Below are 26660 nucleotides of genomic sequence, written 5' to 3' on the forward strand. Positions count from 1 at the left end.
TACACGATGGCAAAGCCCATTGTTGGAAGATAGTCACACCATGAAATATGCTTTCAGAGTGTGCAGGGAGGATGGAGCATGGGAGGAGACATAGAGAAACTAGGTAGCTTGTGTTGGCTGGGCATTAGAGTGGTATGAGGACTACTGCCTAAACACCCAAAACAAAAGAAGAATTTAAGCATAACAGACAACACATCTATTGTGTTCTCTTTGCTCAGTTAAATAGTAATAAAGTAAAATACATTGGTACAGGAGTGCCCAATATGTTGATCACGATCGACCGGTAGATTGGAAAAGTAGTGCAGGTAGATCGCGCTGCATTCAAAAAAATTTTTTTTAAATGTTAGTCTATCATATATCCTCCCTATGGCATTTGCCACTTGATTGACATACAGGGCGGCCAGTCTGAAATCTCTTTTCTTCTAACACACTGGTCATCCCGCACGAACGATCAAACGCATGAGCTACTGCAAAACTCCGGCTATCTAAGTGATCTAGTAAGCCTTCCAATTTATATCGACTAAAGAAGGGGTCTTAAAAAAATGTGTTGTTTATGGGCTGGATGTGGAATTGGAAGAGGATTTTTTTCTCACAATGGAAGTGTGTTAGTCTGATCTGTCAATCTATCATTGCTATTCTAAAGAAGGAAAATGTGGAAAGGCACTTTCGAACTGTTCATAAAAACTACAAAACTGACTTCCTTCCGAAAAGAGATCTGAGAAAGAGAAAGGAGAGAGAACTAAAATCGCAGTTAAATCAGACAGCTGTCATTTTTCACTCGGCTGGATTCAAAAGCAAAGGCATACACATCGAAGCATCATTCCGGGGCGAGTCACTCAATCATTAAGCATAAGAAGTCCTTCCAAGATGGAGAGATGATAAAAGATGCCTTCGTTGAGGCAGATGGCTAGGAAGAAATTCCTGCTGAGATTTCAAGACCCGTGGCTGGAGAAAAAGGAGTTTCTCCTTGTCATTAGACATGCAGAATACGAGCAACTTAATAACGATCAATGGCCGCTAGACTTGGAATTTTTTTCCGATCTGACCAACCTGTTCAATGAGCTTAATTTACAGCCGCAAGGAAAAGAGAAAACTATGGTCAATATGATTAGCTCAGTTAATGCTTTCAAATGAAAAATGCAACATCTGTCCTCAAAGCTACAGCGCCTTGATTTGGGGAACATCCAAAACCTCACGTCAGAGCTGGAGACGCAATGGAAGGCGTGTGCGCAACTCGACAGCATATGCTACACAGAGCAGATTGAAGATTGTCTGTCAGACTTTATCTAATGAAAAAAAGTAACGATTCAAGTGCTCAATGTAGAGGAGTAAGAGTAGTGTTTCTTCTTCACGAATGCACTAAGTAAAAGTAAAAAGTATGGTGCAGTAAAACTACTCTTAGAAGTACAATTTTTTAAAAAAGTTACTCAAGTAAATATAACTGAGTAAATGTAACTCCTTACTACCCAACTCTAATACTCAGTATATATATATATATATATATATAATATATATTTATTGTATATAGCATTTTTAATGTAGGTAGATCATTTTGACCTGGTCATTTTAAAAGTAGCTCGCAAGCCGAAAAAAGTGTGGGCACCCCTGCATTAGTATAACATTCATCTCACAAGCATTATGTTAATCCCAATGAGAGACTGAAAGTATGGGTGGTTACAGAAAGTGCTTGGCTAGTGCACAGAATATGTGAGGTACTTGCAAGCCAATGTTCTCTAACGGGTAGGTGTTCTGTAAGGTTTATTCACAATAATGATGAATGCATTCATGACCTTTGCAAACACTGGAGATTGACCAGAAAAAAATTATATAGATCTAAATTTACAAATAAAGCATGATAAAAGTGGTTCCTGGGTTGGTGTGCGAGTCCAGTTTCATCATCTTTGAAGCCCTATTTTATGTAATTGGCATCATAAATGAAGCTGAAAGGGGCTGGGGTTATTTTCACCCATTTCCTAAAGTCGCCTGCCTATATCAGGGTACATTCTACATTGCTATTATCTACCCCACATTTAGGGACTGAAGCATTGCCCACAATCCTGCAGTTCTTACTCTGCTAAGCGTTCCTTTGCAGACATGACTATCACCTTGCAGCTCTTGGGACACAGACTGTGAATAGAACTGCCAAATCTTTCTTCTGGAAGTATTATGGAAGTAAATTAAAATGTTTTTGCCAAGATAACATTCTAATTGTGCTTATGTATGTAAAATCGACAGACTTTCAGCCACTAATACACAAATTGGGTGACTTTGCATTAAAAATGAAAATTGTCCAATTCTGATTGCCATCTATTTGACTGGTGCAATGCCAATTTTTATATGGCTAAGTATAGTATAGTAGTATTTGGGTGTTATCCTGAAAATGAGACCTTTTTTAATTGTTTTCATTTTTAATACACAGCTGTCCAGTTTCTTGCTGATTTTATGTTAATCTTGCATGTGCTAGTTTTTGAATGTCATCATCATGTTTTATGAAAAAAGTAATTCTCAAGTTCCCTGTCTGACCACCATTAAAAGATATGCAATGGTATGCAGGCGTTCTGTGCCTCTATCTGCAGGTGGTCAGTAAACAATCTTTGGCACAGCATGGAGAATGGATTGGCCGGGTTGATTACATCATCAAAGTAATTACTGGCTTTAACGGACGGACTGGTTAATTGGAGAGTAAGAGGACACCACTGAGGCCTTCCCATGAATAGCTCAGCTACATTATAGTGCAAATTTAGCACAGAGCACTACCAGTCTGCTGTAATTCTTAGTAGTTACAACAGAAGGTTCTTTATATAGAAAGTGCACTTACATTGTAGGAGTGCAGGGTCCCTTGCATGATCTTTTGCCCTTTAGATGCAGAACCCCTTTTGTTGAATGCATCACAGTAGGAATGCATATCTTGCCTCATTTGAGCAGCCCTTGTGTAATGATGCTCTGCCAAACAGGTGAGAAGCCATCTAATGCTGTATGATGTCTTAATTTTTACTCTCAAAATGTGATTCAAAGATGTAAAAGGTCATTTAGAATAGAGTATGGTGTTTCTGGAAATTGGCAAGCAAATTCATATTGACATAGCAATGGTTTTAAAAATCAATCATGATGGGTGCAGCTCTAATAGGCCGCAGGTCAAAAAGGTTTAACATTATTGTGCCCATTTCATAACACATAAGAAGAAAAATGTACATAGGAAAAAGATTCTTAAGCATAGGACAAAGGTTTTTAAACAAAACACACACAGGGAGGTTTCAGTCATTTTACTTGTTTGGCTGTGACAGCATTGACACGTCTGGTTAGAAAGAATTCAGACAGTACCAGCAGTCACAGGTAAAATCAGATGGAATACAGCCATACTTGTAGTGACTGGTCAGTTCAGATGGAATACAGACTTATGTGTAGTGACCAGACAGTTCAAAATGAATTTGCTAACTAGGTAAATTGTCATTATCTTGTTGATTTTTACCTACGTTTACACTAATGCTCCCGCCCCAGGAAGCACACAGATATCTGAGTTTCCACTGAAATTATTCTTACAATTCAGATACTGCAACTTACAGAGAACCTTTCTTCAATAAACAGAACATTGAAAACCAAACAAAAAGATCAGTATAAAGCCTGATTAACCACCCAATAAAAAATAAAATACAACAATGCATACTACTTTATGACCATCTGTACAATTTACAAGAACCCCCAGATAATCTACTCTTTGAACCCTTTTTTGTTCTTATAAGATCTTTTTCACCCTTCAAAAGGAATATTTCTGTTTCAATGACAACTACAATTAGAATGATTCCATCATGGAAGGAAAGAATTTTTTTCTTCATTTCAGACATACCACAAATATATCAGATTTGTGTCCAATAAGTGTCCAAGGCCAAAATGCCTTAAATTTAGAGCCTCAATGGCTTACATAGAACAAGGGTTACTGTGTCATTACATTAGCCATCAAGGGAAGACAGCTAAAATAAAACTAGACATCACAGAGTCTCCACATAGAACTTTTTAAAACCAAAATAAACATTCAGATCAAACTTTTTCAGAGCATGTGTTTGTTTCTTCATCTTGCCTGGTTCTCTCAAACAGTAAAATAAAATTAGGATCCATTCCCCTGCTTGAACTGTTGCAGTTCCAATGTTCACTTAAGGGAAACACAGCAAATCAATTTACAGACAAGGACAGGCCACCACCCTAAGAAGACGCACTGCATGGATGCATGTTAATTGGCTCTGACGAATAAGCAGTTAGTTTAATCATTCAGTAGGATATGAAATTTGGAGCGTCAAAGTTATCAGAAACCTGTTTGGCATTGGTGTCAAACAAAATTTCAGGTATTTGTAAAAGTGGACATCCTGATGTTTTGCAGTTTCAAAACTTTGCAGTGATTTGCGGTTATAATACAAGTGCACACAAATGGGAGATGTGGCCAACATCTGCTCCTTCAGTCAAGACTTTAGAAAAATAGTTTCTTTGGAGAAGCACTAGAATAATGCTCAAGAACAAGGTGTCCTTCAGGAAATTAGAAACTGAAAATTAGCACTGGATATGTTAATTGATGGTAGAAGTTAACGCCTGTCCTTATAGCTGGAAGCCATCCATGGGAGCTTCACACTGCTGGAAGATGTACTGCTGTTGGGCAAGGTCCACCTGTGGTACACTGCTGGCATCTTCATCCTCTGTGCTAAAGTAATGCTCAATAAGGTCAAAAGCCTTCTGGTAAATTTCCTGGTTCTCATGACCTTGTAGGAATTCAATTTTATCAAGGCCTTAAAAAGAGAAAAAAGAAAAGGAAAAAAAAAACTAAATAAATAAAAATAACTAGCAGTGATTTTCAAATAAAAACTCCAACACAGAAGTTATTAGTTTTAGTATTTTAAAATGTTACATTCAAATGAATTTCAGCTGCATGATGGATGTTTTTTGTTGCTTTGTGCATTTTTTTTAATATATATATTCTTAAATAGTTGAGGTTGCAAAAGGATGTAATATTCCTTTCACTGACCACTCTTAATCCAGGTTTGGGCATCTGCATAATCGGGAGTCTATCCTAAGAATATCAGGTGCAAGGCAGAAACCAAAGCTGGATACGAAGCCAAAATGTGTGCTTTATTCAACATGAAAATACCTAATCTCAAAAATTACCAATATGTTTTTTTTTTACAAAAACATAAAACAAAATACAAACACACTCCTGGAGCCAAACACAAAGATAGAAAAAGTTAATAAAGTGGCTTTATAGTCAGTGCATTTACATTCACACACATATCTGGGCTAAGATGAATAACCCAGTTGAGGCAAAAACCTGGTTTCTTAAAAATTCACATGGGCAAGTAATCTTCTGGAGATCTCCTTTGTCAAAACACTCTAACATCATTAAAGTGCACAAAATGTAGTTAAAGGTCGTCATTGAGCACAGTGAATATGAAAATAAGCCTGACACCTATTATCATTTTCATCTGTTTTATCAATATGTTTAGTCAAATTGATGCTTTATTTATAGATTTCAGTTAAAGGATAACATTCAGCACACTCTTTTTTGCTTGGCTGTGAGATTTAGCCCTGCTAAGAACCCAGAATGTAGGCTTCTTGCCTTACACCCAATAAAAGTGTGTTTGAAGCAAATATATGCGCAGGCTGATAGAGTGCAATGGACATACGCAGACTACAAAATCCTTAACAGTAACCGAATTAACACTAGAATCCCTGAAGCCTACGAAAAAACTTTAACTCCCAGGCCACCTTGAATTCCTTCACACCTCTCCATCAGCGTCTTTTGTTTTGCAAATGTGCACAAGCAAAAAGCAGCCTGCTATCCCATCCACCCCACCGCCGGAGCGGAGTCCAAAATTCTCAGAGCTCAGGTCTCTTTATCTGGCAGTGAGGTGCCTGGAGTTGTATAGGGTAAATAATAAATTGTTACTTGGAATACACACATTTCAGGTGCGGTCCATGCCTACAACGATCTGTGCAAGTGTAGGATGTCAGGAACTGCTGAACACATAGCTAAAGAAGAAACGTTTTCTATGTTATATTAATAATGACGTGAAGTGAAGACTTTAGTCCAAATATCAAATAAACATCTGTGCTTTTATTCAAGAATGTAACAAAAGAAAAAAAATCATTAAACTTCCCTGTTGCTGTCAATGAGTTAAAAACCTAAGCTCAAAATATCAATTGACAGGAAGTTGATTTGTATTATTGAATGGCGTAGAGGTGAGAATTCCTGCCATATAAACCAAAAGTTATGTGTTTGAGGCCGGCCATTCTGCCTTTTGAGTAGTGAGCTGCTATTATTATTACTATAATATAATAAAAAACATTCATTTGAGTTGAGTCTGTAACACCCGGTGTACATTTTGGCTAATTTTGTAAAAGTTAGTGCTTGTTTTTTTATTATTCCGTTTTATTCTGTCAATGACGTTTACATGGTACAACAAACTTGCCTCTCCCTCTCTGAGTTGATTGCATTTATCCCCATTCTTTTCACAAGAGCAGCAATGATCACAGTTGGTGCTGTGCTTGAAGCCTGCTCAGAACTATTTGTTGTACTGGTTATTAAAGATGGTGTCCCGTGACCACTATGCGGCATTTGCAGTTTGAGAACAAAGATAACTGTGTAGAATGTGTGAAAAATGACAGATTTGCTGCAATCTTGGGACATTTCGCAACATTTTCTTGAGAACTATGTATTGAGTTACAACTCAGGGCAAAGACTTTCCGAGTCTGTGGTCATAAAAGCTTATGGAGCCATTTCTGGACAAAGGCAGAACTGTAACAACAGACATCTTCTTCACAGCGATTTTGCTGGCTAATAGACTGCTACACCGTGTCACAACCCTGCTTGGCACCATAAATAAAAATGGGACTTCCACCTGCAGCTGAAGTCACTTCAGTACACGAGCAATTTGCCACACTAGTGTTTAGATCTAGTAGTGTCATGCAGACGGTGGATGTGTCCCAAAAAAAAAAAAGTTTTTGATTTCAGCCTGTAACAGCCAGTGTAAAGTTTTCCTACCTGTAAAAGATATTGCACACAAATGCTAGTGAATCATGTCTTTTTGGTATCTTGTTGTCGTTTGATTTTTTTGTTACTCAGTGTTATTCTTGAATAAAACCACACTTGTTTCATTTTACCTTTGCGAAAGTGTTTATTGTATATTCCAGTAACCACTTGAATGAGATTGAATCTGTCTCTGCCTCTCTCGCGCTCACACACACACATTCATACATGGAAATGTCACTATTTGAAAACGGATTGCCATTTGAACATGTTTTTTTTTCAATCTTGTTTGAAAATGCTGAATGCAGGACTGAATGGTGCCCTGTCCTGATTGGTTCTTAGCCTGTGCGAATTGCTTCCAGGATAAAAACATTCAGACATTCTAGTATGAAGAAATACACACTAAGCTGACATTTTTTTTAAATAAAAGTCAGTCAAGATATACACTTCTACAGATGGATCATACTAAGGATTTATAAAATTTTTCAGACACATTAAACTGTAACAGTTGATGATGTCCTAATACATTCAAGCACTGTATATTTAAATAGCATACAGAAAGTTATAAAAATGAAGGCAGACAGGACTCCACTATATTTCACTATGTAATCCAGTGAAATTCCATAATATTGTGTATCCTGCATAAGATACTGCAAATCAATACTACTGGATGGAATAAGCCTTAAGGAAATGGTGTTAGAGAGCATTTGACAGTTAAATTTTCGCTTACAGTCAACAAGAAATTTAATAAGGAACCAAGAGGTTTGACAACTGAATATTTCTAAAGTTGTGTTGATGTTATAAAAAAAAAAAAAAAAGTGGTGCCTTTCAAAAATGTCAAAGAACCAAAAATATTTTAGGGTAGTTGACTCTAAATGTGCTCAACAAAACTGCAAAAGCCCTCCGAACTTGTGTTTCTAGTCAAATTGGTCTGAAGGACATTTCATCTCCTCATACATGTAATTTCAAATATTTATATGATCATTATAATAATTTTATTATCTATGTGACTCACCATATGCTTCTTCTATGAGTGCACAATAGGGATTAATGCCGCTTCCACTTCTCTTAGCCTCTTGCTCCCCAAACCGCAGGATGTTCTCCAAGCCATTCAAAGCGACTTGCACAATCTTTGAATCCATGAGGGTTAGTAGATCGCAAAGGGGTTTGATACAACCCAACTCCACCAGATATCTTTAGACAGAACACAAATCATACTTATTAGTGGCACAAACTACATGTTACATTAAAACCATTGTATATCTGCTTTTCAATGCTTTGGTTGTTTCATTAAATATAATACTTGTACACTTGTTTGAACATACAAAATCTATCTAGCCATCTACTTTCCAAACTAGTTATACAAAGATAATTAAAATGGTTTAATTTTCAATAAAATCAATTTACAGATGAAATTTACAAAACAGTTATGAAACCAGAGATAAAGCAACCTGGTCGTAAATCAAAAGTGATAGGAAAACAATTACAAAAGCATTTCCAGATCATATTGAGGCAGGAGAAAATGTCAGGAAGAAGCACTCTATAAACTCTGGAAAATGTTAACAGATATAACCCTTCTTCTCTTACAACTGGCACTCACCTCATTTGCTCTGATGAGCCACCTGATGTGGCATTCGTGATAGCCCATGCAGCCTCTTTCCTTGTTCTAAATTCTGCAGATTGCAGAATGTGTATGAGGGATGGGAAAATGTTTGCATCAATTACAGCCTGAAAAATATAGTTTAAAAAATATAGTTCAGTGCCCAGGACTATTTTTGTAAATTAAAAGTGGAAAAATAGAAGTTATTTTCTGTAAAAGGGCAAATTACAAATCATATTTTAACATTTCTGGCCAATGTTATACTTATGTTCTGGTTAACTACTTACACAGCTAGAAGGTCAGTTTAACAAAGGTCTTCAAATTTGAATAGAAAAAGAATATATTTTAAAGATTTGTAAAAATATTTAATGGAAAAAAAAAACCCTTTTCTTTGATATTGTATTTTATTTAATAAGCTTTCAACAGAAAAAATGATTTAAAACAGATTCAGACTACTCTGCAAATGTAGTGTTGTTTACTTGGCCCTCAGGGAAATGGAAAAATGACTCTTCTTGTTTTAAGGGGTACACATTTTAAAGTTTCTGCAATAATTACTTAACTAAAATTAATTACTGCACTTTGATATATTGAAATTTGAATCAACATCAGCAGAACATAACATCAATTTTGCAGCAATGCGGTTTTCAATTAGGATTCATATACATTAGAATTATGTTTACATTAAACTAAAAGATACATTATGTTGTATGCTTTTAACAGTAATTCACTGGCTTAGCTGTTTAAGGTATAGAGATCATTCACAACACACGTAATTACGCTCTATTTCAGCTCATTGTAGCATCCTGAATTTTCCGTGAGCACTGGAAAGAAGAGCACCTCAAAGCTAAATGTCTAAGACAACATCCACACTACTTTCGTTCTTTTAACACTAGAATTACCAGAGCCTACGAAAAAACTCGTAATTCCGTCCCACCTTAAACTGCTTCTTAAATCCCTTCACACCTCTCCGCCAGCCCTTTGTCTTCTAAATGTGCTGATAAAGAGAAGCCGGCTATTCCATCCCCCACCAATTTAGAAGCGTGCACGAACTTCTCTCAGCTCATGCCTTGATTGAGTATCTGGGAGTGAAGTGGAGTTTTAGAGCGGAAATAATAGATCGTTGTTTGGAACACACGCATTTCATGTCTGTTCCGTTTCTACAGTAATCTGTGTCAACACATTGTTAAAACAGAAACTTTTTATATTCTAGTAGTAGATGACAAAATGTAGGCATAAACTATATAATGTATGAAGCCTGAAGTCCAAATAGCAAAGAAACATTTTCACAAGAATAACACAATTGCACTTTTATTCAAACATATAACTGCAGAAACAAAAAGCCGCCTTAACATGCGACATTAACACCAGTTTACTGTAACTGACTCCGTGGCTCAATAGACTCAGCCCCCGCTTGGGAATCAAGGGGTCGGGTTCGATCCTGCGCCCTCCGTTTTGAGAAGTAAACTGCTCTTGTCTTACTGTTTTACAATAAAAGCATACATTTGATTTCAGTCTGTAACAGCCGTGCAGTTTATGATCCTTGTAAAGGTTAGCTTTTTTTTTATTCACTTTTCACTCTCTCAGTCGCGTTCAGAATCAATCCATACAACCCCATCTGACACGGCTGTTTTCACTAACCCGGTTCTGACACACAACGCTGGCGAAGCTGCCTTCTTCGTATCTCACCGTCACTTGCTTTTCGTCTTATTGAGTGTTCCTGCCAGTCCCCATGTTGCTGTATGCTTTTTCTTTTGCACCCAGGACATGCAGAGGAAAGAATGGTAAAGACCAGTAACTTCGGCGCTATATGCAATCATCAGACACTCCCCATCTGCCCGTGTCGTTCAAGCACAGGAACATATATTAGTGTAAAAGTATAACAAAAGTGCACTTTTATTCAAGTGCACTTTTTCCATGCCTTTTCCTGTAAGAAGCAGTGTACACACTTCTCTCTATCCAGCATACAGCAACATGCGGGACTGGCAGGAACACTCAATAAAACTGAATAAAAAGAAAATCAAGTGACGGTGAGATACGAAGAAGGCAGCTTCGCCAGCGTCTGTGTGTCAGAACTGGGTGGGGGGGCGTTAGTATGCATCGTGGTACAACGCAGAGCTATAGCGTCTGTATTCTGTTTCTTTTGTACTCGAGGGCACGCAGAGGAGAGAATAGTAAAGAGCAGTAAGTTCGGCGCTATATGCAATCATCAGACACTCCCCATCTGCCCGTTGTTTTGTTATACTTTTCAATACTTTTATACTGCTCAAACTGGCATGCTCAAAAAATACACGTGTAATGCCACGAAAAGTGCACGCAGACACTTCATTTCTCAAACAAAACAAGTGCACTTTTATTCAAAACTACCTGTATAACCGAAGAAAAAAGAAAGCAAGTTACAGTAGGCGATTGATACGACACCTTGCATGGTGCAATGCTAAGAAGTGCAGATTTTCATTCCGTGCTATATGAAATCATCACATTCAAATATTAACAGTTCCCACACACCCAAGGACCGTCCTTCCTACATTTACGACACGTGTACTTGTTGCCGTCCTCTCTGTGCTTATGGTTTCTATTACACTGAATGAGCACCTGACACTGTACTTTCTTCCCTGGGGGAAGGTCCCGCATCAGAGAATTTCCAGTTCTTGCATAAATTCACACCCGATCTGACGCTGTTCGTTTTCAAATAATATTGCATTAGTGCGATTATATTTTCACATATATTGTCTCTTTCTTTCAGGTGTGTAATAGAAACCACAGCATAGAGAGAAGTGTGTACATTGCTTCTTACAGGAAAAGGCGATGGAAAAAGTGCACTTGAATAAAAGTGCACTTTTGTTATACTTTTACACTAATATATGTTCCTGTGCTTGAACGACACGGGCAGATGGGGAGTGTCTGATGATTGCATATAGCGCCGAAGTTACTGGTCTTTACCATTCTTTCCTCTGCATGTCCTGTAGTACAAAAGAAAAAGCATACAGCAACATGCGGGGACTGGCAGGAAAACTCAATAAGACGAAAAGCAAGTGACGGCGAGATACGAAGAAGGCAGCTTCGCCAGCGTTTGTGTGTCAGAACCGGGGGGGGGGGTTTAGTGAAAACAGCCGTGTCAGATGGGGTTGTATGGATTGATTCTGAACGCGACTGAGAGAGTGAAAAGTGAATAAAAAAAAGCTAACCTTTACAAGGATCATAAACTGCACTGGCTGTTACAGACTGAAATCAAATGTATGCTTTTATTGTAAAACAGTAAGACAAGAGCAGTTTACTTCTCAAAACGGAGGGGGGCAGGATCGAACCCACGACCCCTTGATTCCCAAGCGGGGGCTGAGTCTATTGAGCCACGGAGTCAGTTACAGTAAACTACTGTCAATGTCGCATGTTAAGGCGGCTTTTTGTTTCTGCAGTTATATGTTTGAATAAAAGTGCAATTGTGTTATTCTTGTGAAAATGTTTCTTTGCTATTTGGACTTCAGGCTTCATACATTATATAGTTTATGCCTACATTTTGTCATCTACTACTAGAATATAAAAAAGTTTCTGTTTTAACAATGTGTTGACACAGATTACTGTAGAAACGGAACAGACATGAAATGCGTGTGTTCCAAACAACGATCTATTATTTCCGCTCTAAAACTCCACTTCACTCCCAGATACTCAATCAAGGCATGAGCTGAGAGAAGTTCGTGCACGTTCTAAATTGGTGGGGATGGAATAGCCGGCTTCTCTTTATCAGCACATTTAGAAGACAAAGGGCGCTGGAGGAGAGGTGTGAAGGGATTTAAGAAGCAGTTTAAGGTGGGACGGAATTACGAGTTTTTTCGTAGGCTCTGGTAATTCTAGTGTTAAACAAGCAAAGATCCAGTTTTGCCTTTCATCCACAACAATACTGTATTTTAACCCCTGAAAACAAAGACTTTTGCAAACACCTTCCAGAGCCTGATACTTCTGTAAAATTCCAACTTGATGTTGCAATGCAGATGGGTAAGAACAGAATATTGAAACCGCAGATGCTAAACATGCTCTGATTTGTTTGTGCTTGTTACATAGCTCCTTCTTGATTGCATCCTGCTCATTATAACGTCTCATTCCCTGACTGGTCATCCTTCAAAGGAGGACCCTTCATATTCTAGCACAGCCAGCAGAGAACAGTTGCTTTAAATGGCGCTTATTTTATTGCTTTCCTGTATGCATCTGAATTGCATTTTGTGCAGTTTGAATATTGGATACATTTGCAAAACACAAATTATTTACTGGTTGCTACAGTTTTGCAATAAATCTTTTGGCCATGACCATCCATCCCCTCAAGGATTTTTAGCTTATGCACACATGGCTAGTGCAGAGGAATGTGTGTGTCATGCATTTTTGTTTTTAGTGGTGGTGGACACAATTTCATACATGATGTGAAAACTCTCATGTGGATGGAATTTGTTTTAGTTTAAAAATTCCAATTTCTAAATGAAAACAAAAATTATGCCAATAAAACAGATTCCTGAGGGAGAGGTATCATGAAGCTTTGTGACTCCCATATATCTAATGCTTCTTCAGCATTTCAACTGTTATAAAATCCATGTTTATTTCAGTGTCATGTAACTGAACTAAAGTGTACTTATTCCAGGTTGAAAGCAACATGCACTTTATGCAGTCCTTCCCTCATTTCTATTTGTATTTTCAGCAGTATGTTCAGATTAGCTTCTTCTAATGATATTAGCAGATAGTGCTTCATTCAAAAAATTCCTTAATTTATAGCCGGTTTAAAAAAGATAAGCAAACTGTAGGATGTCAGGTCCCACAACAGCTTGAGAACACATTGTAAAATCAAGTGGTCTTAGATCATTCAACAACATCCGATTCTGCCTCTGGGCCACCTCTCATTCTTGTAATACCAACTGAGTTACAGACAGAAGGGGAAAGAAGACATAAAAATTAAAATTTGCAGCATCAAGTAACCAATATGAATCCAGAGTAGCGTAACGCTGCACATTAGTTGGTGCTGAAAAAAAACTTGTGTAACTTATAATTCTATACCTCAGAAGGTCAAACTAAAAGAAAATTTGAGAATTTAAAATTGCTTTGCCTCTTACCAAGATTATATAAAGGTGTTGTAGCCTATAAAGGACTGAATTCATCCAAATACTACAAAGCCCCAAACCGAGATGAATAACATAGTCTATATAAGTGCATGCAAGGTTTCTGGGAACAGATTTGGCTTTTTAAGAATAATCCCCACATTAACTGAGGGGAATCACTAGATCTGGAATTTAAATTGCAAACCACATATTATACCATTGTAACTTAAGTTCAGTTTACACCCCTTATAATTCTTTATATACAGAAATTATAAATATAGTGTTTCCAAGGTATAAAGATCCTAATTCTACACCGGATTAAACTCAACACTTACCCTGGAGTACCTATGCAAACAATTTCTTACTGTTACCTTTTCATCCTACAAAACAAATTTAATTTCATAAAGAAGTATGACTACATTCCCCAAATTTTTACTATTCTTTTCATAAGATGAGAACCTTGCTAATATCTAGTCTTGCAGAGCCAGATGTGATTCTTTGGATGAGATACATGCCTTGGGACAACTCTCTAAACAATTTGTAGTGAATAGCGGTGAAATCTGCCACTGAAATGCCACACTCACAGCGTTTCTTCATAAAAACCAGCCCCCAATTTCCTCCAATTTGTGCACTTTATACAGCGAGGGTAAACAGTGTCCAATTTCAACTCATGTATTACGGAAATGTAGAACTGAGAAAGAGCAAAAGAAACTAAACAACACTTAATCCTGAGAGAAAATTAAAAACTGAAATTGCTGTTATCCATTTAAGAACTCACTGGGACAGTGTAACTGAAAGAATCAGGATTGAGATAAATAAATGAATATATAAAATACACACACACACAGTGGCATGGAAAAATTTGGGAACCCTTGCTTAAAATATGTGTTACTGTGAATAGCAGAAGATAAACTGAACACCAAAAGGCATAAAGTTAAAGATGACACATTTCTTTTCAGAATTTTATGCAAGATTAGTGCATTGTTGTTTTGTACTATTGTGCAGTAAAAAAGGAATGGAACATCATGCAAAAATTTGGGCAACCCAAGATATCTGATGTCTCAGATTACTTTTACTAAGGTATCAGAACTATCTCGTTAGGACTATGGCTTGTTAACAGTCATCGTTAGGAAACCCCAGGTGATGCAAATTGCAAAGCTGTATAAATTTTTTTACTCCTCAAAACTTGTCCCAACAATCAGCAGCCAGGGGCTCTTCTAATCAGCTGCCTAGCAGTCTGAAAAATAAAATAATTGTTGCTTACAAAGCAGGAGAAGGCTACAAGAAGATAGCAAAGTGTTTTCAGATACAGTCATATGAAAAAATTTGGGAACCCCTCTTAATTCTTTGGATTTTTGTTTATCACTGGCTGAGCTTTCAAAGTAGCAACTTCCTTTTAATATATGATATGCCTTATGGAAACAGTATTTCAGCATTGACAGTTCATTGGATTAACAGAAAATATGCAATATGCATCATAACAAAATTAGACAGGTGCATAAATGTGGGCACCCCAATACTTACTCATTTTGCAAATATAACAGCCTCTAGATGCCTCTTATAGCCTTTGATGAGTGTCTGGATTCTGGATGGAGGTATTTTTGACCATTCTTCCCTACAAAATCTCTCCAGTTCAGTTAAATTTGATGGCTGCCGAGCATGGACAGCCTGCTTCAAATCATCCCATAGATTTTCAATGATATTAAAGTCAGGGAACTGTGACGGCCATTCCAGAACATTGTACTTCTCCCTCTGCATGAATGACTTTGCAGATTTCAAACTGTGTTTTGGGTCATTGTCTTGTTGGAATATCCAAACCCTGCATAAGTTCAACTTTGTTGATAATGGGTTGAATTCATCCGGCCCTTGAATTTAACAAGGGCCCCTAGTCCCCGAACTAGCCACATAGCCCCACAGCATGATGGAACCTCCACCAAATTTGACAATATGTAGCAGGTGTTTTTCTTGGAATGCGGTGTTGTTCTTCCGCCATGCAAAGTGCTTTTTGTTATGACCAAATAACTAAATTTTTGTCTCATCAGTCCAAAGCACTTTGTTCCAAAATTAATCTGGCTTGTATAAATGAGCATTTGCATACAACAAGCAACTCACCACCCTACCATAGAGATGTTCTTTGTGCAAATTGCGCTGAATTGTACAACGATGTACAGATACACCATCTGCAGCAAGATGTTCTTGCAGATCTTTGGAGGTGATCTGTGGGTTGTCTGTAATCATTCTCAAAATCCTGCGCATATGCCACTCCTGTATTTTTCTTGGCCTGCCAGACCGACCTGGGTTTAACAGCAACGGTGCCTGTGGCCTTCCAATTCCTGATTACATTCCTTAAAGTTGAAACTGACAGTTTAAATCTCTAAGATTGCTTTTTGTAGCCTTCCCCTAAACCATGATACTGAACAATGTTTGTTTCCAGATCTTTTGAGAGTTGCTTTGAGGATCCCATGCTGTCACTCTTCAGAGGAGAGTCAAAGGGAAGCATAACTTGCAGATGACCACCTTAAATACATTTTGTCATGATTGGACACACCTGTCTATGAAGTTCAAGGCTTAATGAGCTAATCCAACCAATTTGGTGTTGCAAATAATCAGTATTGAGCAGTTACATGCATTCAAATCAGCAAAATTACAAGGGTACCCACATTTTTGCACAGCCAGTTTTTCACATTTGATTTAATTTTATACAACTAAATACTGCTTCAGTAAAAATCTTTGTTCGGAAAACACCCCAGTACTTAGATGTTCCTAGGAAATGAAAGACATACCGCGGTTATCTTTTTTATTGAAAGTAGAGTAAATTATTATGCAGGCTGAGAGGGGTTCCCAAACTTTTTCATATGACTGTATCCGTTTACTATGTTTATAATATTATTAAGCAATGGCAGTTAACAGGAATGTTGGAAGTCAAGTTAAAGTTTGGAAGACCAAGAAAACTCTCAAAGAACTGCTTGTTGCATTGCTAGAAAGATTAAAAAAAACAAAAACAAAAAACCCTGTTCGGCTGCAAGAGACTTTCAGGAAGATTTTGCAGACTTTGGAGTGGTGGTGCACTGTTCTACTTTGTAGCAAACAAAAAAAACCTTTCCTGCATTCTAGCCACAAAATTCAGCTCCTGAATTTTGCAAATGAACATCATTCTAAACAAACCTGATTTATTTTGGAGATAAGTCCTGTGGACTGATAAAGCCAGAATTATATTTTTGGCCACAATGTCCAAAAGTACAGTATTGTTTGGAGAAAAAAGGGAGCCAAATTTCAGGAAAAAAACACCTCTCCAACTATTAAGCATGGGGTGGATCAATCATGCTTCAGGTTTGTTTTATAGCCACTGGCACGGGGAACATATCATTGGTAGAAGGAAGAATGTATTCAAATAAATTCCAGCAAATTTTAGAAGCAAACATCACACCATCTGCAAAAAAGTTGAAGTTAAAAAGAGGAAGGATCCTACAACAAGATATTAATTTGAAACACACCTCAAAAACTACAATGGAATACCTTATGATGTGCAAGCTGTCAGTTCTGCTATGGCCCTCACAGTTCCCCAACCTAATTATTGAAAATCTGTTGATAAATATCAAAAAAGCAGTGCATGCAAGACAGTCCAAGAATCTTGCAGAATTAGGTCACGAATGGGTGAAAATACTTCAAGAAAGAACTGAAAGATTCTTAACTGAAAACAAAAAGTTTATACAAGCTGTGATACTTGCCAAAGAGGGTGTTACTAAGTACTGACCATGTCAGGTGCCCAAACTTTTGCTTTAGGCCCTTTTCATATTTTTAGTATTCTGTACCAGTGGATGATGGAAATAAACATGTAACCTTAAAATATTAAAAGAAATGTGTCATCCTTAACTTTATTCCTTTTGGTGATCAGTTCATATTTTGCTCACTTAACTATTCACAGTAACAGACATTTTAAGTAAGGGTGCCCAAACTTTTGCAAGCCAATGTTGCTGTTATTTTGACTTTTACATCACTATATGGCATAAAAACTGTAAATATTATATAGAATATGGTGGTCTATATAATATACTATGTCTTAAAACGCTGCAAATATATTTTAGTATGGCATTTTTTAAATTTTCAACTAGATAGTAATTTTAATTTACTTTTTAAGTTATTCATTTAGACATACTGACAAAATGATGGATGCTGCACAGCCTCAATTGTGGTATATACACACGTGGACAAAATTGTTGGTACCCTTCAGTCAATGAAAGAAAAACTCAAAATGGTCACAGAAATAACTTTAATCTGACAAAAGTAATAATAACTAAAAATTCTATGAAATTTAACCAATGAAAGTCAGACATTGATTTTCAACCATGCTTCAACAGAATTAATAAAAAAAAAACTCATGAAACAGGCCTGGACAAAAATGATGGTACCCCTAGAAAAGACTGAAAATAATGTGACCAAAGGGACATGTTATTCCAAGGTGTGTCCACTAATTAGCATCACAGGTGTCTACAATCTTGTAATCAGTCAGTGGACCTATATATAGGGCTCCAGGTAGTCACTGTGTTGTTTGGTGACATGGTGTGTATCACGCTCAACATGGACCAGAGGAAGAGAAGGAAAGAGTTGTCTCAGGAGATTAGAAAGAAAATTATAGACTAGCATGTCAAAGGTAAAGGCTATAAGACCATCTCGAAGCAGCTTGATGTTCCTGTGACTACAGTTGCACATATTATTCAGAAATTTGGCTCTAAAATCGGTACTGATCCCTACTCTCTTTTCTGTTTCTTTTTCCGGTTTCTTTGTGGTGGTGGCCTGCGCCACCTCCACCTACTCAAAGCTTCATGATGCTCCAACAATGATGGACGGATTAAAAGGAAGAAGTCTACGTGAACATCATCATCATCAAGCCCTTCCGCGAGAATCCTAAATCCAAAGAGGACTGTTTCATTTATGTTAGGTAGAATGCCCAGAGGGGACTGGGCGGTATCATGGTCTGGAATCCCTACAGATTTTATTTTTTCTCCAGCCGTCTGGAGTTTTTTTTGTTTTTTCTGTCCCCCCTGGCCATTGAACCTTACTCTTATTCGATGTTAATGTTGATTTATTTTTTATAATTATGTCTTTCATTTTTCTATTCTTTAATATGTAAAGCACTTTGAGCTACTGTTTGTATGAAAATGTGCTATATAAAAAATAAATGTTGTTGTTGTTGTTTAAGATCCATGGGACTGTAGCCAACCTCCCTGGACGTGGCCGTAGGAGGAAAATTGATGACAAATCAAAGAGACGGATAATACGAATGGTAACAAAAGAGCCCAGAAAAACTTCTAAAGAGATCCAAGGTGAACTTCAAGCTCAAGGAACATCAGTGTCAGATCGCACCATCCGTCGTTGTTTGAGCAAAAGTGGACTTCATGGGAGACGACCAAGGAGGACACCATTGTTGAAAACAAATCATAAAAAAGACAGACTGGAATTTGCCAAACTACATGTGGACAAGCCACAAAGATTCTGGGAGAATGTCCTAAGAACAGATGAGACAAAAATTGAACTTTTTGCCAAGGCACATCAGCTCTATGTTCACAGACGGAAAAATGAAGCATATCAAGAAAAGAACACTGTCCCTTCTGTGAAACATGGAGGAGGCCCTGTTATGTTCTGGGGCTGCTTTGCTGAATCTGGCACAGGGTGTCTTGAATCTGTGCAGGGTACAATGAAATCTCAAGACTATCAAGGGATTTTAGAGAGAAATGTGCTGGCCAGTGTCAGAAAGCTTGGTCTCAGTCGCAGGTCATGGGTCTTGCAACAGGACAATGACCCAAAACACACAGCTAAAAACACCCAAGAATGGCTAAGAGGAAAACATTGGACTATTCTAAAGTGGCCTTCTATTAGCCCTGACCTCAATCCTATTGAGCATCTTTGGAAAGAGCTGAAACATGCCGTCTGGAAAAGGCACCCTTCAAACCTGAGACAACTGGAGCAGTTTGCTCATGAGGAGTGGGCCAAAATACCTGCTGAGAAGTGCAGAAGTCTCATTGACAGTTACAGGAATCGTTTGATTGCAGTGATTGCCTCAAAAGGTTGTGCAACAAAATATTAAGTTAGGGGTACCATCATTTTTGTCCAGGCCTGTTTCATGAGTTTATTTTTTTAAATAATTCTGTTGAAGCATGGTTGAAAATCAATGTCTGACTTTCATTGGTTAAATTTCATAGAATTTTTATTTATTATTACTTTTGTCAGATTAAAGTTATTTCTGTGACCATTGTGAGTTTTTCTTTCATTGACTGAAGGGTACCAACAATTTTGTCCACGTGTGTAATTCTGCTGTAGTGGTGTCAGAGTCATTAGGCAGATTTACTCTTTTGGGCATACTGAGTACCAATATCTGCATCTCCTATGCCACTCTTAACACAAGTTCAGTAAACTTTGAGGGATGACACAACATTTAATTCAAACACATGCTTTATTGTTCATATTTTCAGAAACATAAGCTGTCAAATCTTTGAATCTATACCGTCTCCAAAGTATCATAAGAGACTGAGACTACATACGGTAGATAGCACTGAATCATTCACTAGTCCAGCGATGTCTTTGCATGCTAAAAAATGTTTTTCCCTTGCAACAGGTTATGTGTATTTTTAACATATGTAATGTTCTCTACACACACTAACACATTAATATGTTTATATGGGTCATTTTAAGAGAGTTTTCAGCAATAGAAGGTTTACGCATCATAGCCAACAGGTTTACTGGCAGTCAAGTGACATTAACAAGTTCACCACCCCTATTTTGAGCTCCCCCTTCATGAGGCACTGGATTGGTTTAGAAATGTCATATTAGTGAACAGTCTAATTGTTCCCACTCACATTTAAGCCAAATTCACTCATGGTTTTCTTCTGATGTGTATTAGACATCTGGTTCTGTGAAAGTAGCTAATTTCATGTTGCTCTATTACTAGATTACATGTCCTTCTTCAAAGTCAGTGTTATGTTCTACATCATTTTGGAGCTGTGATAAATCATTTTAAAACTGAGCGTTTCCTTGGAGAATACATAAATATTGCACTGATGTGCGTCATGAAACCTACCTGAATCTGAGCTCTGTTCCCAGCAGTTATGTTTGATAGGGTCCAGCAGGCCTCTTTCTTGATGGATTCTTTTGGGCTGCTAAGTAAATGTAATAAATTCTGCAGGGCTGAGCAATTTAGAATAACCTGTCAAGATACGGGCATTCATTTAATAAACAAAACAAAGCTGACAGTTTTCATAATTTTTAATCATCTTTTTTAAATTCATTTTAGGTATACTGTATGTGGTACAAATTTGCTTTAATTTCAACATTTATTTACTAAACTCAGAAATGCAATACTTAAATTAAAATTAACAAAATCTTTACATTTTTTATAATAATGAATATATTATTTTGTACAATGCTTTACAATACTTTAAAGTTTAGGGAAAAGTAATTAAAATAACAGAAATGTGTTGATTAAAAAAAAAATGGACCGAACTAAAAACAAGAAATGTTCCAAAACAAAATCAGGATGGAAGGGACTGGATGTCAACCTGTGGTCAAAAAAACTTGGAAGGCAATTGTTCTGGCCCTCACACTACATCTTTTAATATTTTACTTTAGACCAATTTTTCACCAACTTTAAATTTACAGCAACTAGTAACTATTATTTTCAAAAAATTATGTTTAAAAAGCTGATTCTGCAATGTGAATAGAACAGTGTCTACAAATTATATTTAATATAGGAAATTGACTTTTTAGAGAAAAACTAATTATTTATCCCAGTCAGAAGTGAAACCCAAAAGTCATGTATCATAGTTGTTTGGAGTCTTATTGTAGTAAGTATTGCTATTTCTCTGCATTTTGTATTTTTTTCTGCTGTGTTACTAGATTTCAGCACATGTGACCCCATTCAGGACTAATCGAATTAGAAAATCTTTTGGCCTCTGCAATGAGACCGGTTTGCTTAGGATTGCCTTTTAGGCAACTGCTTGTATATTTCCATTTTTGAAAAATATAACATTTATATACATTCTTTGTTTTGCCTGTTTCATACAAGCTTAAGTCCTAGGGTCATTCTTATTTCTATGGGGTTCTTGATGCTAAAATCTCTTTTTGGCCTGAAAAGCCAGGGGCAACGTAAGCCTATGGGGCTTATGCCCTTTTCCAGGCAGGCAAAGTCACTCTGGTCTCACCAGTGAAGCATTTTGTGGAGCATTTGAAGGATTCACACCATTTTGCTATGCCTGCGATTCCCAACCACAACAGACACAAGTTAATCAAGGTAAAACAGAGACATGTTCTTTTATACCCTAATTTCAGTTTTTACTCTCAAATTAAATGTTAAAAAACTTATATCAATTATATTAAAATTGTGACATTCTATCTGACAGTAATAAAATAAACATACTCTTTTACATATATAATAAGACTATCACCCCAGGTTTAAGCATGTACCATTTTGAATGTAATGTAATATTTAGAGATTAGATTATATTAAAGTTCTATAAAAAAATACCATATGTTTTAAACTAAACCACAGAAAAAGGTTACAAATTTCAAAACTATTTAAATTCACAGTATAGAGACATTAAAAATATTCTTTTTAATGCAGAAAATTTAATTTAGCGCTTAATATCTTGTGTAAACTGTGAGATTAGAACAGCAAAAATGTACCTGTGTCTGAATATCATCTCCTGTCACAATGTTTCCTACAGCTCTTAATGCTGGGGAAACCACTTTATAGTCATTGTGCCTGTTGATACAAATGGGAAAATTAAATTTTGAGTATCAAACACAACAGAAACAGTAGTCACTTCAGACAGAACGTAGAATGTTCTGGTTTGGGAAGAAAGTATATTTTAAAAATATACTTGCATTGGGCAAATATATTCATCAGGAACAGCACTAAATATACACTATCAATAAAACAGCATATGATTCTCAATCACAGTGCAAAGATGAACTTATTTTATATTTTTGAGAGGTCTGATACAATTTTCAGCATAATCTTTTATACAAAGTATAGCAAAGATAACATAGCAGCATATTCTTCACCACTGCTGCCTCACAGCTCCAGCAGCACCCTGAGCACTTGTGTATGTAGCTATTCAAGTTCTTTCCATGCTTGTGCACTTTTCTGTAAAGTATGGAATTCTCCCAAATTCAAAAGACAAATACAGTAATCCCTCGCTATATCGCGCTTCGACTTTCGCAGTTTCACTATATCGCGGATTTTAAATGTAAGCACATCTAAATATATATCACAGATTTTTCGCTGGTTCGCGGATTTCTGCAGACAGTGGGTCTTTTAATTTATGCTACACGCTTCCTCAGTTTGTTTGCCCTGTTGATTTCATACAAGGGACGCTATTGGCGGATGGCTTAGAAGCTACCCAATCAGAGCATGTATTACATATTAACTAAAACTCCTCAATGCTATAAGATATGCATCCCGCGCGGAGCTTGATTGTTTGCTTGTCTCTGCCTCTATCTCACCCTCTCTGACATTCTCTGCCTGATGGAGGGCTGTTTGCACAGAGGCTGTTTGCTTAAAAGATACTGACGCTCCTCTAAAAAAATGCCGCTTTATTGCGGTGCTCGCCATATTTAAAAGCACAAGTATTGATTTTTTGATTGTTGCTTTAATCTCGCTCTCTCTCTCTGACTTTCTCTGCGCCTGACGGAGGAGATGTGAGCAGAGGGGCTGTTTGCACAGAGGCTGTTTGCTTAGAAGATACTAACGCTCCTCTAAAAAATGCTGCGGCAAACTTAAAAGCACAAGTATTGATTTTTTGATTGTTTGCTTTTCTTTGCGAGCTGAAATTCTTTCCCTCTGAAATTCTCTGCTCCTGAAGAGAAGATCTATTTGCATTCTTTTAATTGTGAGGAAGAACTGTCATCTCTGTCTTGTCATGGAGGACAGTTTAAACTTTTGACTAAAGGGTGTTATTTCATGTCTAGAGGGCTCTAATAATGTTAACAGTGTGGGAGAGTTTATAAGGGCTTAAAATATATAAAAATAACTACACAAACATATGGTTTCTACTTGGATTTTGTCTATCGGGGGTTCTGGAACGCAACCCCACGATCGAGGAGGGATTACTGTATTACATTTATTTGAAGCCTTATATTGGCCATATATAAGATAGTAACTGGTCCTCCTCTCCAAATTAAGCTACTGAAATTGCTTCCAGCTCCCTAGCGTGCAAGTTTAAGCAAGTTTAGAAAACAAACAAACAACAAATTAATTTACTACAGTAACTTCTACTCTCTATAAACTCTACATTGCTGAGATTGTGTCAGTAATTGTGCTATTAGAAATACAACATGCTGAGGTATTGAAGACTGATATACACATTATCAAGCAAAACTTTACAAATATAGTTTAGAAATAAATATCTATTTACACAAGTATAAACACACATATAGACTTAACACTTAAAAAAAAAAAAGTAATTGTAACAATTTTGAAAACAGACCAAGAATACAGGTGGAACTCTGTTGCAAGAAAACTAATATTTTGTTATAATGAATATGGGAAAAATACATATACTATTGTGACCGGGATTGCCAGCGATTTGCTATCTCTAACGGCAGTGGCGCAAGGACAGCTCCGTAGCTACTGTACTGTGTCTGGTAAACAGTAAACCAAGGGCAAAGTAATTGGTTGTTGTCTGCAGATCAAGCTTACTGAGCAACGTGCTTGGGATTAATAAAGTATCTACCTATCTAATGTTTAGAACATTTATCACCAGACTTTGACCTGCTCTTCCTCACACTTTCCTGATCTCTCTTCTTCAGACCACATTTGCCATAGCGGTGATTCCGAGCCACTAGTGCTCTTTTAATTTGAAGGTGGGAGCTAAAGCAGGATGCTTGGCCATGTCGCAGCTCACATGTCATGTGCTTGAGCGCTCGTATTTTGAACTAAGACTTAAGACTGTATCTGCCTTCTCTATATAGTAATAAAGTACCTGTATTTTCCATGAAAACTCAGACTCACCTTCCCATCTCTCATGCAACTCTTTGACACAAGCACAACAATACCTGTATAAAAAAATGCTTCTTAAACTGCGAAAAAATGATTTATTTGAAAATAAGACGTTAGATGCAACTTTCTTTTTATACAACAAAAAGTATGAAAATGCAGAATGAAAACAAGATGTTTAGAAGTAACTTTTTTAATAGAAATACAACTATGAATACAGAATAAAAATGAGACTTTAGATGTAACTTTTGTAGAAATACAGGTATGAAACGTTAGATAAAGATGAAAGTGTGATTCTGAATTCTTCATTCTGGAATCAACTTTTTCCAGGATTGTTAATTCTTTTTTCATCATAAACTGATGCAGTTTCTCATTTGTTTTTTTTATCTGAAAGAAAACTTTAAGAACTGCTATGAAACTCGAACAGTGCAGTATCCACACACGACACAACTACCCACGTAGACGCTAGATGGAGCACTGACTCAGAATTCGGCTATGTGTATGATGTTGCACCTACACTCTCGCCAAGCCTCACAGAGACTGCCCGACACCAGAGAAATTTTGCAACAGACTGTCACTTTATTTATGTCTAACAATAGAGAGACAGCCCGTTTGCAGGGTTAACGAGACTAGGCGAAAATGTAGGCATGGCATTAAGCTTTTTTTTTTTGCATCATATTATCATCTTCGGTGGCCATTTTTGGTTGGGGAAAAAAAGATTAATTATACAGAAATTTACATTTCATTTAAACACAATTCGTTTAACATGATATTGTATGAATACTTGTCCGGGTCAACAAAAAGTTATTCTTTATTTAGAAAATTTAACAAGATTTGACCTGTATTAAGTAGAACGGGACCCTAAGGGGCTCAAAAGAACATCAGAGCGATTTATATTTTTAGCTGCTATTGCTCACTGTATTTTATTCCTTTATTATTGCTTTGGCCTTAATAAATCCCTAATGACTGATTAAATTACTTACATAAGAAGTTCCACTAATCTCCGACACACACCAGCATCAATCACTGTCTGGATCTTGTCATTGGGTCCATCCGACAGGTACGACAAAGCCCAGCAAGCATCAGCAAGAACATCTGTATCATTAACAAATAATAGCCAGGACAAAACGCCAAGACATGGGGAAACCTGCAAAATAAATAACAGAAAAATACAGTTATTTCAGTAAAGTATTTTTTCTTCTTATCCTCCTGTCTTCCTGTTGCATTCTGCTATTTATTCCTGTTTAGACAATGCAACTTCCTTTACTATATATAACTCCATTGTCTCTAATAGAATTTAACAAATCACTATCAACTTCTCCAAACAAATTTACTATATGAAATAATTCCCCAGAGTCTGGTCTGCCGCTACATTTTAGAAGAGTCTGCATTGGATTCATGCTATTCTCTTTTCTAGTTACCTTTCTAAAGAATATTTATGAATAAACCTTATACAAAAGCTTGCTATAATATCAAACACCATGCCTGTATAGTTCTTCAGAGTGTTAAAATTTCTCCCTGGTCCTCAAGATCCCATTGGAACACTCCAAAATTAGACGTACTGAATTTTGTATGCATGTTTCTGGCATTGTGTGTTACTACAACTGCACCAAAATGCTAATAAAAAAGACAATGACTACTTATCTGAAGAACACAAAATTCTGATATTTCAGTTATCTGATAAACATTCAAATTCCAGTTTAATAAACACAGTGTATCTATTGATCTCTTTTGAAATGAGCTGCAAAACCTCAATTAGTCTATCCAGCTTAATATAGCTAGATTTAGTTATCAGGACTTATGTGAGCCAGCAATATATTATATTCATTAAGTGTCCTCAGATTTTATCATTACTGTGCATTTTTTTATTTTTTTTTTATTTATTTATTTATTAATTTTATTACAATCAATACATAGCAATCAAGTTTTACAAAAAAAAAGAATTATGCTAAGAACAGATCGATCCCCACCCTTGAGAGAGAGAGCAAG

General features: G+C 36.8%; 1 protein-coding gene across 2 annotated transcripts in view; it reads right to left on the bottom strand.

Annotated features, from left to right (window-relative positions):
- Positions 1 to 3248: 3248 nt before the first annotated feature.
- kpna1 (karyopherin alpha 1 (importin alpha 5)) overlaps positions 3249 to 26660 on the bottom strand; it is a 53691-nt gene continuing 30279 nt past the window's right edge. For both annotated transcript variants that reach the window (XM_039744125.1, XM_039744126.1), the window contains exons 9-14: positions 25655 to 25818; positions 22358 to 22436; positions 20757 to 20882; positions 8607 to 8734; positions 8022 to 8200; positions 3249 to 4772 (exon numbers count right to left, since the gene is read on the bottom strand). In XM_039744125.1, the coding sequence (XP_039600059.1) occupies positions 4585 to 4772; positions 8022 to 8200; positions 8607 to 8734; positions 20757 to 20882; positions 22358 to 22436; positions 25655 to 25818 (864 nt within the window). In that variant the 3' untranslated portion in view covers positions 3249 to 4584. The remainder of the gene's footprint in view (positions 4773 to 8021; positions 8201 to 8606; positions 8735 to 20756; positions 20883 to 22357; positions 22437 to 25654; positions 25819 to 26660) is intronic.

Source organism: Polypterus senegalus, chromosome 2, assembly GCF_016835505.1.
Source record: "Polypterus senegalus isolate Bchr_013 chromosome 2, ASM1683550v1, whole genome shotgun sequence".
NCBI classification, from domain to species: Eukaryota; Metazoa; Chordata; class Cladistia; order Polypteriformes; family Polypteridae; genus Polypterus; species Polypterus senegalus.